This window comes from Corythoichthys intestinalis, chromosome 19, assembly GCF_030265065.1.
Source record: "Corythoichthys intestinalis isolate RoL2023-P3 chromosome 19, ASM3026506v1, whole genome shotgun sequence".
Lineage (NCBI taxonomy): Eukaryota > Metazoa > Chordata > Actinopteri > Syngnathiformes > Syngnathidae > Corythoichthys > Corythoichthys intestinalis.
Window position 1 is genome coordinate 9,675,963 of NC_080413.1, and position 17,975 is coordinate 9,693,937.

The following is a 17,975-nucleotide window of genomic DNA, read 5'->3' on the forward strand; positions in this document are numbered from 1 at the left end:
TCCAATAATGACTTTTAACTGATATTCTGATATTGTCAAACTAAAAAAATCCGATATCAAACGGATACCGAGATATAAGGTCGTGCACTTCACGTGTTATTGTTAATTGTATTGTTATGCCCCGCAGGATGCTTCGGTTATCGGCTAGCCGATAATATCTATTTAGAACCCTTTTTAAAATCTTACCAGCCTCTTACAGTGGGGCAAATAAGTATTTAGTCAACCACCAATTGTGCAAGTTTTCCTACTTGAAAAGATTAGAGGCCTGTAATTTTCAACATGGGTAAACCTCAACCATGAGAGACAGAATGTGGAAAAAAAACAGAAAATCACATTGTTTGATTTTTAAAGAATTAATGTCCAAATTAGAGTGGAAAATAAGTATTTGGTCACCTACAAACAAGCAAGATTTCTGGCTGTCAAAGAGGTCTAACTTCTTCTAACAAAGTCTAACCAGGCTCCACTCGTTACCTGTATTAATGGCACTTGTTTTCACTCATTATCGGTATAAAAGACACCTGCCCACAACTTCAGTCAGTCACACTCCAAACTCCATTATGGCCACGACCAAAGAGCTGTCGAAGGACACCAGAGACAAAATTGTCGACCTGCACCAGGCTAGGAAGACTGAATCTGCAATAGGTAAAATGCTTGGTGTGAAGAAATCAACTGTGGGAGCAATTATTAGAAAATGGAAGACATACAAGACCACTGATAATCTCCCTTGATCTGGGGCTCCATGCAATCTCCCTCGATTTGGGGCTCCATGCAAGATCTCACCCCGTGGCGTGAAAATGATAAAAACGGTGAGCAGAACCACACGGGGGGACCTAGTGAATGACCTACAGAGAGCTGGGACCAGGGAGCGGGAGATCGGCAGGTGGATCGGTGCAGCCTCTGCAGTGATGCAGACTCTGCACTGGTCCGTAGTGATGAAGGAGCTGAGCCGAAAGGCGAAGCTCTCGATTTACCTGCCGATCTACGTTCCTACCCTCACCTACGGTCACGAGCTGTGGGTCATTACCAAAAGAACAAGCTCCCGGATACAAGCGGCCAAAATGAGTGTCCGCCGCAGGGTGTTCGTGCTCTCCCTTGGAGAAGCTCGGTCATCCGGGAGGTATTCAGTGTCGAGCTGCTTCTCCTCCGCGTTGAGAGGAGCCAGTTGAGGTGGCTCGGGCATCTGGTTCGGATGCGTCCTGCACGCCTCCCTGGAGAGATGTTCCGGGCATGTCCCACTGGTGGGAGGCCCCGGGGACGACCCAAGACATGCTGGAGAGACCATGTCTCTCGGCTGGCCTGGGAACGCCTGGGCATCCCGCCGGAGGAGCTGGTTGAGGTGGCTGGGGAGAGGGAAGTCTGAGCTTCCCTGCTAAAGATGCTGCCCCCGCCACCTGATCCCGGATTAAGCAGCAAATGATGGATAGATGGATCAATCAAAAATGTTGAACAAGTCGCCATAACTAGTTAAACTGCTAAATTGTAGACTTTTTACCTACTTTTATGAAATGTTCCATCATACAGCTGTATTAGTTCCTCGAAAGAGTAAATTTTCATTTATTTAGGCTTGTGTTCTTAACCACCATGAATAGCACAGATTCACGCTGCTCTTGACTGTTATCGGGGAAACACAATAAAGCCTAGCTTTGTTTGTTACTTTGATCGTTCCCTTGATGTGAACCCTTCAGTGTAATCAACATCCTTTGTAATCAAACTAGATTAAGGCTGCGCGTATAATTAAATCCCATGCGTCGGGTGACTTCATCTTGACACGTCATTGTGTGCTTTACCGCACGGACGCCGCCTTTAACCCACCAACCCCTTTTTTCCCCCCATCGTCATTGATGGTAACTTTAATTAATGTGCCTTAGTCGACTCGAGTGGGCGTGTTGTGATGAGCTTTGCATTCAAAAAAAAAAAATACAGACCGGGGTCAATTAAAAGGGCCTTTCACTGTCCACAATGTTTTAATTAAAGTCGTTGTAAAATGCAAACTTGCCGGTTGCTATGATTAGCTTTAATTAACTGTCACTGGGATCTGCATCGCTTTTGTATGCCTCTGACCTCTAAATTCTGTTTCACCCTTTGTCAGCCTCTGCCATTTTGGCACATATGTATAGCAGTATATCATAAATGTATTTGCCGCTTGTCGTTACCCTACAGGTGCTACTCAACATGGTGGTGAGGAAGAGTGAAGGCTTCAGCGTGGAGCAGATGGAGAGACTCTACTCGGTGCTCAGCCAGTGTATCTTCACCCATCGCAGAGAGTACGACAAGACACGATTACTGGAGGTAACTGATAGTTATTGTTATGGAAACAAGTATTGGTATTGTTGTTAAAAAAAATAGTCATAGAAGTAAAATACCCCAATAAAACAGCAACTAAAGCGTTTTAAACCAGTGTTTCCTAAAGTGAAGAAATGGCACTATGTCCTCTATGTGCATAATACACTGGTATATTCATTCATTCATCTTCTGAACCACTTATCCTCACAAGGATCGTAGGGGTGCTGGAGCTAATAACTGATACACCCAGAACTGGTTGCCAGCCTGTATCAAGGCACACAGACATTTACACCTACGGATATTTGGAGTGTTCAATCAGCCTACCATGCATGTTTTGGGGATGTGGTAGGAAACCGGAGTACCCGGAGAAAACGAACACAGGCATGGGGAGAACATGCAAACACAGGGAGGCCAGAGATTGAACCAACAATCTCCAAGCGTGAGGCGGACATGCTAATCACTCTACCACCATGGCGACTACAGTGTTTTATATATTTTTTAAATTTATGTCAGTGCGGTTATTAAGTTTGGTATTTACGCTTTAGTTACATGCTATACGTTTATATTGAAATCATTTAGAGTTTTTTCTAAACGTATTTAGGTAAACGTTGTATATTAATTCAGGTAATTGAATCATCGTTTTCGTACAGTACAGTTAAGGCTGTAAAAATTGTTAATTTTTTTCCCCCCTGCATTTTAAATATCCATTTAAATCTCATTTTGTTTAAAAAAATCTTCAATGCCATATGAATTTTTCAAAATTGCGCCGTTTTGTATTTTTCATTTCGTTGTACAGTGATCCCTCATTTTTTGCGGTCGATTGGGACCAGCAATAATCGAAAGTCACAAAGTATAGGTGGAGCTAATTTACTTTTTTTTTTTTTTTTGTGTGTTCAATGTATCTTCTCAACTTTAGCATTGGAAAGAGATACTTTCCTTTTTTGGCCCAAAAATGATAACTTCTGCCTTCTCCACATTTAACTGGAGAAAATTCTGGCGCATCCATTCATTGATAGCATTGATATTTTGCTACATTATTCTTAAACAAGAATAACATAGCAAAATGCTTGTCTTTATTATACACACACACGTTTAACAAGCTAAACGAGTCGGCTCCTTTGCAGCACAGCGCTCCCAAGCTTCTCTGGCAAGATCAAAGGTTGTACGCGTGTCACTCATCGTTAACTTTAACAAGCTGCACTTGCCATGGGGAGTAGGAAAAGCAGTTGGAGGGAAGGTGGGAGGCTATACGTGATCAGATCGAGACATCTCTATGAAATACTGTATTTATCTATTTATTTTTAAAATGAAAAAAATCCACGATGGACTGAGGGTGCGAAGTAGTGAGGGATCACTGTATTAAGAAGGGAACAATCATTTTTGTCAGACTTTCCTGTATTTCGTCATTTGTCAAAAAAGTGTTTTTACCAAGATGAGAGTGAATAACAATGCTAATAATTTAAAGGGGGAGGGGGAAAAAAATCTGTGGATTATATAAAACTTGACTATACGATGCACAAGTGTTACTCTGGCCTTTTTTTAAGCTAACTAGTGAGGGAAAAAGTGTGGTAGTTTGTGGAAATTGTTTGCATATCCTGCTAGCTAACGCTAACTAGCCCACTAACGAGTTAGACCGCATATAAACACGCTTCTGTCTATATTGCCATTTTTTAAAATAGCTTTTCCTCTTACGCTCGTTTGCCAACATTGTAGCACAATTAACTTTCTTTCAGAGCTAGTCATTACTATCATGTTTTTTTTTCCCTAGCGTACGCTAACTGCCAAACTCGCAGTATAGTTGCCACTTTCGTTGTGCGACTTTGAGGAGTCATTCAAAGTCTCGCTGCCAGGCAAAAGTAATGAATTACAATAATGAAAAATGTTTGGAGTGGAAAAATCAGCAGCCAAATGTGCGAAAAACTTCATCACACAGTTTAAAAGGAAGGGTGTTTGTTTGTCACGACTTAGCCGTCGGCCGTTGGCAAAAGACGAAGGACATGAGGAACACGTGAAAGATGTCGCTTCATTCTTTTTAAACCTCAATGTTATTTGTTACATTTCCTTCATGGGTACTTGTTATAATGGAGTTATACAAATTTTGTCTTGTCTTTTTCTCTTGCCTCATACTATGGCAGAATATCAGCATTTATAAAGATATTTATTACTTTATCCTGACAGTGACATGACAGGGACAGAATGTACTCATCAGTTTTACTTGACTCCACTGTGGAGTCAAGAAGGCTCTGTTCCAAATCTACTAAATTAATGAATTCAGTACAAGGTTACACTTTCTAAACATTTGAATAACTCAATAGTGTGTTCATAAAGCATCATTGGCTGAGAAGCAAGGTCAGGAGTGGCAAATTACAGTATTTAAGGTTCAATATTTTTCTCATTTATTACAGTTACGTCCTGTGTTTTCGCTATAGGTGCTGGTCACTTTGACACATTTATGACATTTGGGAACTTGCAGTACTTATAACAATAAATTTATGATTTGAAGGGCAGGGAAACTCATAAGTTTAAAGCATAAGCAGATTTTATGGGGTGCAAGGCCCCCCCGGTGGCCAAAAAGTGTCATTGCATGTAATTGACTTTCCTATATACAGGACTGTCTCAGATAATTAGAATATTGTGATAAAGTTCTTTACTTTCTGTAATGCAATTAAAAAAACAAAAATGTCATACATTCTGGATTCATTACACATCAACTGAACTATTTCAAGCCTTTTATTATTTGAATATTGCTGATTTTGGCTTACAGCTTAAGAAACCTCAAAAATCCTATATCAAAAAATTAGAATACTTCCTCAGACCAAGTAAAAAAATAATTTTATAACAGCAAAACTAAATCAAACATTTGAAAATGTCCATTGATGCACTCAGTACTTGGTTGGGAATCCTTTTGCACGGATTACTGCATCAATCCGGCGTGGCATGGAGGCAATCAGCCTGTGGCATTGCTGAGGTGTTATTGATGCCCAGGATGCTTCGATAGCGGCCTTCAGCTCATTTGCATTTGTAGGTCTGGTGTCTTTCATCTTCTTCTTAACTATACCCCACAAATTCTCGATGGGGTTCAGGTCAGGGGAATTAGCAGGCCAATCAAGGACAGTGATGCCATGGTCAGTGCACCAGTTACTGGTGGTTTTGGCACTGTGGGCAGGTGCCAGATCATGCTGGAAAATGAAATCCTCATCTCCATAGAGCTTTTCAGCAGATGGAAGCATGTAGTGCTCTAAAATCTCTTGGTACACAGTTGCATTTACTCTGGACTTGATGAAACACAGTGGACCAACACCAGCAGCTGACATGGCTCCCCAAACCATTGCTGACTGTGGGAACTTCACACTGGATTTCAAGCAACTTGGATTTTGCTCCTCTCCAGCCTTTCTCCAGACTCTGGCGCCTTGACTTCCAAATGAAATGCAAAACTTGCTTTCGTCTGAAAAGAGGACTTTGGACCACTCTGCAACTGTCCAGTGCTTCTTCTCCATAGCCCAAGTCAGACGCTTCTTCCGTTGTCTTGAGTTCAGAAGTGGCTTGACCATGGGAATACGGCTATTGTAGCCCATTTCCCGGACACGTCTGTGAACTGTGGCTTTTGATACCTGGACTCCAGCTTCAGCCCACTGTCTTTGAAGCTCCCCCAAATTCTGGAAGCGGCTCTTCTTCACAATTTTGTTAAGGCTGCGGTCATCTCTCTTGGTTGTGCAGCGTTTCCGGCCACATTTTTCCCTTCCAACAGACTTTTTGTGGATATGCTTTGAAACTGCACTCTGTGAACAGCCTGCTCTTTGAGAAATTTCTTTTTGTGTCTTACCCTCCTGATGGAGGGTATCAATGATGGTCCTCTGGACAGCAGTCAGATCAGCAGTCTTCCCCATACTTGTGATTTAGTTTACTGAACCAAGCTGAGTGTTTTTAAGGCTCAGGAAACCCTCGCAGGTGTTTCGAGTTAATTAGATGATTCAGGTGATTAGTTGAATAGCCTACTTGTATACTTTTTCATGATATTCTAATATTTTGAGATAGGATTTTTGAGTTTTCCCAACCCAAGTACTGAGTGCATCAATGGACATTTTCAAATGTTTGATTTAGTTTTGCTGTTATAAAATTATTTTTTTACTTGGTCTGAGGAAGTATTCTAATTTTTTGATATAGGATTTTTGAGGTTTCTTAAGCTGTAAGCCAAATTCAGCAATATTCAAATAATAAAAGGCTTGAAATAGTTCAGTTGATGTGTAATGAATCCAGAATGTATGACATTTTTGTTTTTTTAATTGCATTACAGAAAGTAAAGAACTTTATCACAATATTCTAATTATCTGAGACAGTCCTGTATATAAAAGTTGTAAAGCAATAAAACTGCAACAAAAATGAATGAAATGAACAAAAAAATATATTTTTATAATGGGTCAAATTATTTTTCGAACAGATCATGTGACTAGCACCTTGGACGATCATTTACTTTGCATATAATTTTCACACACACACAAAAAAAAAAAAATTAGGGGGGGGAGCAATTTTATTTTTCAAATGATTTTTTTCTTTGATTGAAAATATTTTTTTTGATTGACGCAACTTTTTGGGGGATTGAATGATTTAGACACACAAATGTCATGCCCATAATATGGCCCAAACACAAAAAGGATTGCTTCAATCAAATAAAACGTTTTCAATGAAAAATTAAGTGTTCAAATTAGGGCTGTCAAAATTATCGCGTTAACGAGCGTTAATTATTTTTTTTAATTAATCATGTTAAAATATTTGATGCAATTAACGCAGATGCCGCGCTCAGACAGATTTAAATGACAGTACAGTGAAACGCTCACTTGTTGTGTTTTATGGAGTTTTGCCGCCCTCTGCTGGCGCTTGGGTGCGACTGATTTTATAGGCTTCAGCACCCATGAGCATTGTGTAAGTAATTATTGACATCAACAATGGCAGGCTACTAGTTTATTTTTTGATTGAGAATTTTACAAATTTTATTAAAACGAAAACATTAAGAGGGGTTTTAAAAAATAAAATTTCTATGACTTGTACTAACATTTTTCTTTTAAGAACTACAAGTCTTTCTATCCATGGATCGCTTTAACAGAATGTTAATAATGTTAATGCCATCTTGTTGATTTATTGTTATAATAAACAAATACAGTCCTTATGTACCGTATGTTGAATGTATATATCCATCTTGTGTCTTATCTTTCCATTCCAACAATAATTTACAGAAAAATACGGCATATTTTATAGATGGTTTAAATTGCGATTGATTGCGATTAATTACGATTAATTAATTTTTAAGCTGTAATTAACTTGATTAAAAATTTTAATCGTTTGACAGCCCTAGTTGAAATGCAAATTATTCAATCTCAAATATTTTTCCGCATTCAAAAAGGTTTTCTATAATTGTTTTTTTTTCTTTTTTTGACTGAAATGATTATTCTTTTTGAAAATACATATTTTTAGAAGCAACTTATTTTTTGATTGAATAATAAAGACCAAAACGTCCTAGCCAAAATGTGGCCCAAACACAAATCAACATTACTTCAATCAAAATAGTTAGTTCAATTCAAAGAAAAATAGCTTTCACATGCATTTTTTTGAGTTTCAAATCTATTTTTGCACTCAAACACCTTTTTTTTTTTTTTTTTTTGATTGAAGCGACTTTTTTTGATTGAAAATATATATTTTGATTGAAGCAACTTTTAAAAAAAAAATTTTTTTTTTTTTTTTTTTTTTGGAAGCGTCTTTTTTTTGATTGAATAATACAAATCTACCTCCATATGGCTCCTCCCAGGGGATACAATTTTTGACTGGGGTAACTACATTGGCACGACACCAATGGGCGTACCATATTCAATGGTTGACGATCTTGGTGAAAAGTATTGCCTAAGCAGCCTGATTTAGAATTCCCCTCAAGAATGCTCATTGTCAACTTATTATTATAAATATTCATGTAAGTTAATTTTATTGCTGACACTGCGTTTCGGGGTCATCAACATGTTGTGCCCCCCCCTGCCCGAAAAGTCAAACTCCGACTATGGTTTAAAGTGGTCATTTTGTAAAATAAATGGTACCTACGGGCTTCTAGTGTGAATTTGTCCTTATCACTTCTTGAAATTTGAGTTACGAGAGCGCAAATGTCAATCGCTTTATGGCTAAAATGAAAAAACAAAACCCCGAGATAGAACGCCAAGCCTCATAGATGCTCAATAGATACGGGCGACTCCTCCACTGCTCACCGTTGCACGTGAGCTGCGCCATGTGCACACTGTTCTGCCGTAAATGGAGTGTGTCGGCGCATTTGTCAGCGTGCTCGGCCGGCCGCGTCCTCCGCGGGGCTTGCCATTCTCCACCGGCAGCGCTGACCTTTCAACAGATGGAGTGGACCGCACTCTTGCTTCTTGTTAAAAGCCAGTGGGCACTTCTACCTCCTCTTTGTACACAACAACACGCAAGCAGGTCCTTGCTACAAATTGGCATTCGCATGGCTGTAAGCGTACAATTACATTTAGATTTTTTCCCCCCACTCTTCAAGGCAGCAATTAGATGCTGCGTGACAGCCTTTTTACCGTCAATCCCCTTTTCCCCATGCCTTGTTAAGGCTTTTTAAAAACTCATAATATTCAGCCGATATTCAATCATTTCAAGATACAGGTAGTCCCGGGTTACAACATACTCGACTTCTTGTCGCATAAACAGTGCCTTATTGTACTTCACAGTATCTTATTTTTTACTTTATTAATATAAATATAATATACAGCAGGGCAAATAAGTATTTAGTCAACCACTAATTGTGCAAGTTCTCCCACTTGAAAATATTAGAGAGGCCTGTAATTGTCAACATGGGTAAACCTCAGCCATGAGAGACAGAATGTGGAAAAAAAAAAAACAGAAAATCACATTGTTTGATTTTTAAAGAATTTATTTGCAAATCATGGTGGAAAATAAGTATTTAGTCAATACCAAAAGTTCATCTCAATACTTTGTTATGTACCCTTTGTTGGCAATAACAGAGCCCAAACGTTTTCTGTAACCCTTCACAAGCTTTTCACACACTGTTGCTGGTATTTTGACCCATCCCTCCATGCAGATCTCCTCTAGAGCAGTGATGTTTTGGGGCTGTCGTTGGGCAACACGGACTTTCAACTCCCTCCACAGATTTTCTATGGGGTTGAGATCTGGAGATTGGGTAGGCCACTCCAGGACCTTGAAATGCTTCTTACGAAGCCACTCCTTTGTTGCCCTGGCAGTGTGTTTAGGATCATTGTCATGCTGACAGACCCAACCACGTCTCATCTTCAATGCCCTTGCTGATGGAAGGAGATTTTCACTCAAAATCTCTCGATACATGGCCCCATTCATTCTTTCCTTTACACAGATCAGTCGTCCTGGTCCCTATGCAGAAAAACAGCCCCAAAGCATGATGTTTCCACCCTCATGATTTACAGTGGGTATGGTGCAATTCATTATTCATTTTCCTCCAAACACGAGAACCTGTGTTTCTACCAAAAAGTTCTTTTTTGGTTTTATCTGACCGTAACACGTTCTCCCAGTCCTCTTCTGGATCATCCAAATGCTCTCTAGCGAACCACCGACGGGCCTGGACGTGTACTTTCTTCAGCAGGGGGACACGTCTGGCAGTGCAGGATTTGAGTCCCTGGAGGCGCATTGTGTTACTGTTAGTAGCCTTTGTTACTGTGGTCCCAGCTCTCTGTAGGTCATTCACTAGGTCCCGCGGTGTGGTTCTGGGATTTTTGCTCACCGCGCTTGTTATCATTTTGACGCCACGGGGTGAGGAGGGAGTTGAAAGCCAGTGTTACCCAACGACAGCCCCAAAACATCACTGCTCTAGAGGAGATCTGCATGGAGGAATGGGCCAAAATACCAGCAGCAGTGTGTGAAAAGCTTGTGAAGAGTTACGGAAAACGTTTGGGCTCCGTTATTGCCAGCAAAGGGAACATAACAAAGTCTTGAGATGAACTTTTGGTATTGACCAAATAGTTATTTTCCACCATGATTTGCAAATAAATTCTTTAAAAATCAAACAATGTGATTTTCTGTTTTTTTTTTTTTTTCACATTGTCTCTCATGGTTGAGGTTTACCCATGTTGACAATTATAGGCCTCTCTAATATTTTCAAGTGGGAGAACTTGCACAATTAGTGGTTGACTAAATACTTATTTACCCCACTGTATATACACTCACCAACCACTTTATTAGGTACACCTGTCCAACTGCTCGTTTACACTTAATTTCTAGTCAGCCAATAACATGGCAGCAACTGCAACATGGCATTTAGGCATGTAGACACGGTTTAAGACAATCTCCTGCAGTTCAAACCGAGCATCAGTATGGGGAAGAAAGGTGATCTGAGTGACTTTGAACGGGGCATGGCTGTTGGTGCCAGAAGGGCTCGTCTGAATATTTCAGAAAATGCTGATCTACTGGGATTTTCACGCACAACCATCTCTAGGGTTTACAGAGAATGGTCAGAAAAAGAAAAAACATCCAGTGAGCGGCAGTTCTGTGGACGGAAATGCCTTGTTGATGCCAGAGGTCAGAGGAGAATGGCCAGAGTGGTTCGAGCTGATAGAAAGGCAACAGTGACTCAAATAACCACCCGTTACAACCAAGGTAGGCAGAAGAGCATCTTTGAACGCACAGTACGTCGAACTTTGAGGCAGATGGGCTACAGCAGCAGAAGACCACGCCGGGTGCCACTCCTTTCAGCTAAGAACAGGAAACTGAGGCTACAATTTTCACAAGCTCATCGAAATTGGACAATAGAAGATTGGAAAAACGTTGCCTGGTCTGATGAGTCTCGATTTATGCTGCGACATTCGGATAGTAGGGTCAGAATTTGGCGTCAACAACATGAAAGCATGGATCCATCCTGCCTTGTATCAACGGTTCAGGCTGGTGGTGGTGGTGTAATGGTGTGGGGAATATTTTCTTGGCACTTTTTGGGCCCCTTGGTACCAATTGAGCATCGTTGGAACGCCGCAGTCTACCTGAGTATTGTTGCTGACCATGTCCATCCCTTTATGACCACAATGTACCCAACTTCTGATGGCTACTTTCAGCAGGATAATGCTGGAATCATCTCAGACTGGTTTCTTGAACATGACAATGAGTTCACTGTACTCAAATGGCCTCCACCGTCACCAGATCTCAATCCAATAGAGCATCTTTGGGATGTGGCGGAACGGGAGATTCGCATCATGGATGTGCACCCGACAAATCGGCACCAACTGTGTGATGCCATCATGTCAATATAGACCAAACTCTCTGAGAAATGCTTCCAGCACCTTGTTGAATCTATGCCACGAAGAATTGAGGCAGTTCTGAAGGCAAAAGGGGGTCCAACCCATTACTAGCATGGTGTACCAAATAAAGTGGTCGGTGAGTGTATATAATATATATAATAAAATAAATATAACTAAGTTTTTGGGACACTGAAACAATTAAAAATAGAACGTATTTATACGTTTTTGGGAGCATATGAGTTAAAGGGTTAATTCAGATTAACGCGGAAACTCGGGTCACGTCGCCAGCGTAGGAACGGAACTCGTTCATAACTCCGGGACTACCTCTCCATTGTATACAAGATTACAGAATATGACAATATTCTGTGCATCTTGAAAAACTAATCAAAGTTGGTTGGAGTTGGTTTCTCTGGGACAAATGGTCAGCAGTGAAAATTCCGTGTAGAAGACTCGTAACTGTTGAACGAAGTGTAATTTTTTTTGTCCCCTACTACATATTGCATTGTATGTCCGCCGTCGTTATTCTCTCCGCCTTATATTTTTTATTCCAGCTTCGATGTGTCTCATTTGAATGATTAATGGCGAACAAGGAATGCTGCCGGGTGAGAGCTTCTGTTGAGAGCGTTGAAATGTCATCATACCGCAGGGCGCAGAAAACAATTTTTCGAGCAAGAATACCTCGGAGCGCCTCAATTTTGACTTTTATCTATGTGGATTGCTTTGCTAACGAGACACAATGCACCAGATTGTTGCCTCTCAACTCCTTTTTCTTCCGTCTTTCCGCCACACAAAGAAATCGGTGGTCCTTGGGGAGGTCGCGGTGGAAATGTAGCCAGAGCGAAGAAAGATGAAGAAGACAGTTGGCACACGTTCAGCGAGTAAATTAACTTTGGCTTTTGTCCAAGAGTGTGTGAACACAAACATAATGGGATCATCACAGGAGGGGGAAAAAATCAAATTTTACAAGACTTAAGATGTTTAATGAGAGAAAAAGTGGTGATTTAAGAGAATAAACTTTTTAAGTTTTGTGAGAAAGACTACTTTTTTCAATGTTCAAGCAGTCCTCTGTTAGTACAGTGGTACCTCTCCTTATGAATGTCTCTGCAAACGGAATTTTCAAGTTAAGACACGTCTCAACGGGAAAATATTGCTTCTTGTTACGAAAGAAATTTCAGGATATGAGAGGCAAAAATACAGTACGGACTGCTACTTGCAGCTTGCAGAGTTTACTGAATGTAACATACTTAGAGCTGCTCAGCCATTGGCTATTGCCTAGCATCTTTCCTGCATCCAATTGGCTAAGAGGGACCTCTACTGGATGTGTATGTGTGTATCTCAAGTGTCCTCTTCATTCGCCCCTCGAGCCGTAGGGAGTTTCCGTCAGCTTTATGTGAGTGTATTAACTTTTTTTTTTTTTTTTTTTAAATAAATACACAACTCTTATGTTTATTGTTCAGTAGTGTAATTGTAAAATGTATTCGTTACATGTTTTGATGTATTTTTATGCATTGACAAAAATTTGTCAGAATTTTGGGGCTGGTGGAACAAATTAGGGCATTTCCATGGAAAACACGTCTCTACTTACGGAATTTTTTGGTTTACACAGCTACTTCCAAAACCAATTAATTTCATAAGGAGAAGTACCACTGTGTGTTATGTATGATATTTACAAATGGAGTGTATTTCACGGGTAAATACAATTAGATTACGATGTTCATATGTAGCATAGGCGTTTAATAATGTATTTTTTGTTGTTTGTTCTTTTCCTCTTCTGGCTTTCTTTCTTTCTATCCTCCCTAAACTCTTTCCTGTTTGTTGCTTTCTCCTAACAAATAAAACGTAATGAACAACCACAATGGGAATATATCAAACTCCTATGTGACATATTTGTCAGGGAAGCTCAAGTTTGAACTCCAAGACAAATGTTACCTCGATAGCTAGATTAGAGAAATAAATACGACCACAACCATGGATTGATTTTCTTCGAAGGTTTTAGTACAAGAGCTCTTGGGTACAGACACGGAATAATGCACAAAGTGCCTCTCCGCATGTGGACAAAAGAGAGATACAGGACATGCTTCTATTTATGGGTTGACACCATAGAAACGAAATCGAAAGTTAGTTAAAACATCTCAAGTTACAGAAAAACATCTCTCATAGGGGAAAACTACCCCAAGCTACAACCTTGAATCAGCAGCTGTGGCCAGGAAGAAGTTTGATAAGCCACAGTTTTTGTATTGTATTCATTCAGGGCATATTAGAAACAACAGGAACATGACAGTCCATATTTGGGCATATTGACTCCGTCTACAATCGTCAAGGCTATGAGAAAGCCCACTCAAAAAGATTACAACAGATTATTTTAACAATGATACTCTATGCTATAATGTTCTCATGCAAGCAACAAAAGCCTTCAACATATAGTATGTAATGGTTGTGTTTTAAGCATGAATCAATTCTCTCACAATATTAAAGTGCCTGCGACAGTTTAAAAAAAAAAAAAATCATAAATAGCATTATTAGGTCAATTACAGTGGGGAGAACAAGTATTTGATACACTGTCAATGGGTTTTCCCATTGGCAGTGTATCAAATACTTGTTCTCCCCACTTTGGAATCATATTTTGAGACAATTCAACTATATATGACAATTTGGCAAAGCGCAGATCATGAGAAATTAGTCTTTTTATACTGTTTAGCCACCGCCTGTCATTATAGCGCTCTAGCGTCCTCAGCTGGAGGATGACATTGGCAGGATCACGATTTCATCTGATTTAGAATTTAGCTCATTGACGGGAGAATTATCTAGAACGAGGAAAATGCGACGAAAAGAGCAGCAAAATGTCATTGTTTCAACCAGTCTACTCCAATATTTTTACAGGGTATTCTTTTTAAGTATTTTTCCCCAATTGCTAAATAAATGGTATGGTCATGACAAATATGTCTTGTGCTAAATGAAATATGAACTATTAAAAAAACATTTATTCAGTACGACATGGCAAAATTACTCCAGAATGGTCAAAACTGTCAACTTCTTGCACCTCCCGAATGATATTTTATGCCACCAGAGTTGGTCCGGCTTTTGTCATTTTCCCGCCCCGGCTTCGGAGAGCGTAAACAAACCAGGAGGCGTGACAGTTAGCCAACATGTTAACCTGAACAGAGTGCAGTTTCCAAGCCTTATTCTCGCCTTTCGAAGTGAAAACTCACACAAAACTACCCGGATCATTTCACACGGCGGCGCGTCTGTCGATTGTCTTTAGGGAACAGAAACCCCGCCGGCAGCGAGCAAGTTACAGTTCGTTGTCCCCTTGCTGCGGGCAGGAGAGCTCGTTTGGCAGGGAAGCAGCTGGAAAATGACCGCCGGACAAACCGGCCGACGGCAGAGGAGCGTGTAGCTGCCTGAGCCCAACCCGAGGATAGTGGTCTATTGCCAGGCACACGAAGAGGGCAGAGGGGGCTGGAAGTCTGGACGATATGGAGAACCCCACGAGCATAAGCCTAGGCAACCGAAGAGGACCGTGGGGGGTGTGCGACAAGTCGTCGGTTGTCGGCCGAGTGGCATTCTCGGTGGACAAGGAGCATTGTCAGCCATAAAATGAAAGTCGCTCCGTATTAAAACATGTGCCATGATCTCAGTATTTGACATAATACAAAACACGATGTTTACTCACGTCGTCGTAAGTCCACAGTTGTCGGACTTGTTTTGGCCAATCTCGGGGTGAACAAGAACTTTTTGAAACCCAAAAAGGCTCACACGCCTCTCCCTGGTGCAGTAACAAAACTCTGCAGCACATTTGGCTGGCGTGATGCGAAAAATCCACAGTCAATCTGCATGCTATAAAGCATTGCTGTATTGTGAGATGCTGATACGGGTGAAGTCATATTCGCATTCGTTCTCAAACCGAGACGTGGAGCCGGAAGTCACTCATTTTCATGGCGCGGGATTAAAACAATTGCAAAAATAAAAGGATCGCTTCTACACACATCCAAGCGGTCCATTTCATTCAGGAGCATAAAATACAGTGTGAAGTATGAAATAAACATGCTTGTGGGGTGGCGTGGCTCAGTGGTAGAGTAGTTGTCCCCCAACCCAGAGGTTGTGGGTTCGATTCTTCACCCTGATGAACTCGCCTAGGTATCCTTGAGCAAGATACTGAACCCCACGTTGCTCCTGGTGCTGTGTCACCAGTAGGTGAATGGCGAGATAGTGTAAAGCGCTTTGAGCGCCTTGAAAGGTGGAAAAGCGCTATATAAGTATAACACCATTTACCATTTACCATTTTTGCTCTCATAGGCACTTTAAAAATGTTCAGACCGTAAAGACACTCAGATTCCTATTCTTGTGTTAAAGCAGTTGGATTGGACAGGTAAAAAAACAACACAAAACTGTACATAAGTCACTTTCACTAGAAATTGCACTAAAATGACATTTTACTGTTGTGAGGTTTTTCAGGTTAAATTACAGCTTCTGTATTGGTTTTATAATCCTTCAGAAGTGCTATTCTGCCCAAGATTGCAGAAGCGTGTGGGCGTTCAGATAGATGACCGTGAAAAGAAAAGGTGTGTCCTTACATCAACTAGTGTGGGAACTGCTGTGCGTGCGGTAGCTGTGGGGGTACGCTAACGTGCTAAGTGCCTAATTGGTGCTATAAACAGAGCTGGGATTATGGTCGAATGGAGCCGCCAACCTGGTGACTGTGTTTATATTTTATGTGGTCGTGAAAACACTCTGACTCAGATAATGCCAATGCTGCATCTTTGTTTTAGAGCCAAATTGTAAAAAAACACACAAAAAACCCAAATTATTCAGGTAAATTGTTTTTTTTTTTAAAATGGAGATTGTGCAAGTTGTTTTACAAATATTCCAGACAGTCTGTTTAACCAGGACAAGGACTTTTGTCTGCTTGTAGAAGGACCGAGGACAACAATTTTATCTGAAAATGGTTCAAAAAAATTTTGGGGGGTTTGCATGGAAGTGGTTTGACATATTACACAAATGTGAGAAATTAGAAGCGACAAATAGGATTGACTGCAGTTGGAATTTGACCTAGTGAGATATGTCATGAGGATCAATTACAAGATAATATGAATAATTTAGGAACCTGACACGATTCACACCAACTGCATGAGATACAATTCTCTCTAAATATGATCTTATACAAATCGCTCTAATTACAATTTGATACTATTCATACATTACCAAATCTTACCACATACGATGACTCCCAATTGCCGTGTGATAAGATTCACAACAATTTTAATTTGATCAAATTCACTCCACAATGAGTAAGATTAGACAAGATCCACCTGAATTTCTAGGCAATTTCTAGACAATTCACTCCAATGGAAGCAGCAGGGCGAGGCTGCATTCAGTTACTATGCTCCTCACCTCTGGAACAAGTTACCTGAAGCTCTGAAGTGTGCTCAAACCGTTAGCTGCTATGAATCGGGGCTAAATACACTACTGTTTACCACAGAATACTCATAACTGCCCATATACTTCTGATTTTAAGTTACAGGTAGTCCGCGGGTTACAAACGAGTTCCGTTCCTACGCTGTCGACGTAACCGGAATTTCCGCTTACGTCGGAATTAACCCTTTAAGTACCTCTAAATCTCAAAATAACTATCCAAAAACATGTAATTTAACTGTCCTCGCTAAGACGTTAGCTCTAAGTCCTAGCTAGACAGTGAGCTAAGCTCCAAAATGACTGACTGTATTCAGCTGCTCATGACATGACAGCTAAACTTGCAGAATGAAACGAAAATAAAAATGAAAGCAAATCAGTTTCATCTTCAATAACAGCAATTTGAATTTGCATTGTATAGCTGGCTGCTGATACAATAACAACAATCCATACAAACGATTAGCATTTATCAGTAAGCGTCCACACATCATCAAAAACAATCACATATATTTGCCTCAAGTATTTGACTACAACAGTACAAAAGGTGTTGCCTCGGTGCATGCTTCACAAGAAACAAATGTGCGCGCAGGCTTGCAGCTGTAGTCTTTCCCTCTCTCTCACTCGGCTGCTCGACTTCTTCGCGGGAGCAAATGCTATCTTCTTCGTGTGCACAAATAGATTATTCTTCGTTAGTACACGTTCGCTTACTCGCGTATGGAAGTAATACCAGGTCTATGCTTTCTGCACCAAAATAAAAGCATGCATCACAAAACAAAAGTAGCATTATTCCAAAAAAAAAAAACAAAAAAACGACTGGAGACAAAAAAAAAAAAAAAAAAAAAAAAAAAAAAGGAAATAAGTCTGGTACATCTTAACCCAGGGAACTACCTGTATATGTATGTATGTATGGATGTAGAAGCGTTCTGCCTTTGTACAAGGGCTAGTCACAGCTTAGCACAGCAATTATGCTTATTGGTCATTTGCAGTGTTGTTAATAACGCCGTTATAGTA

General features: G+C 40.4%; 1 protein-coding gene across 2 annotated transcripts in view; it reads left to right on the plus strand.

Annotated features, from left to right (window-relative positions):
- atad2b (ATPase family AAA domain containing 2B) overlaps nucleotides 1-17,975 on the plus strand; it is a 166,003-nt gene that overhangs the window by 135,112 nt on the left and 12,916 nt on the right. For both annotated transcript variants that reach the window (XM_057822001.1, XM_057822000.1), the window contains exon 27: nucleotides 2,161-2,289. In XM_057822001.1, the coding sequence (XP_057677984.1) occupies nucleotides 2,161-2,289 (129 nt within the window). The remainder of the gene's footprint in view (nucleotides 1-2,160; nucleotides 2,290-17,975) is intronic.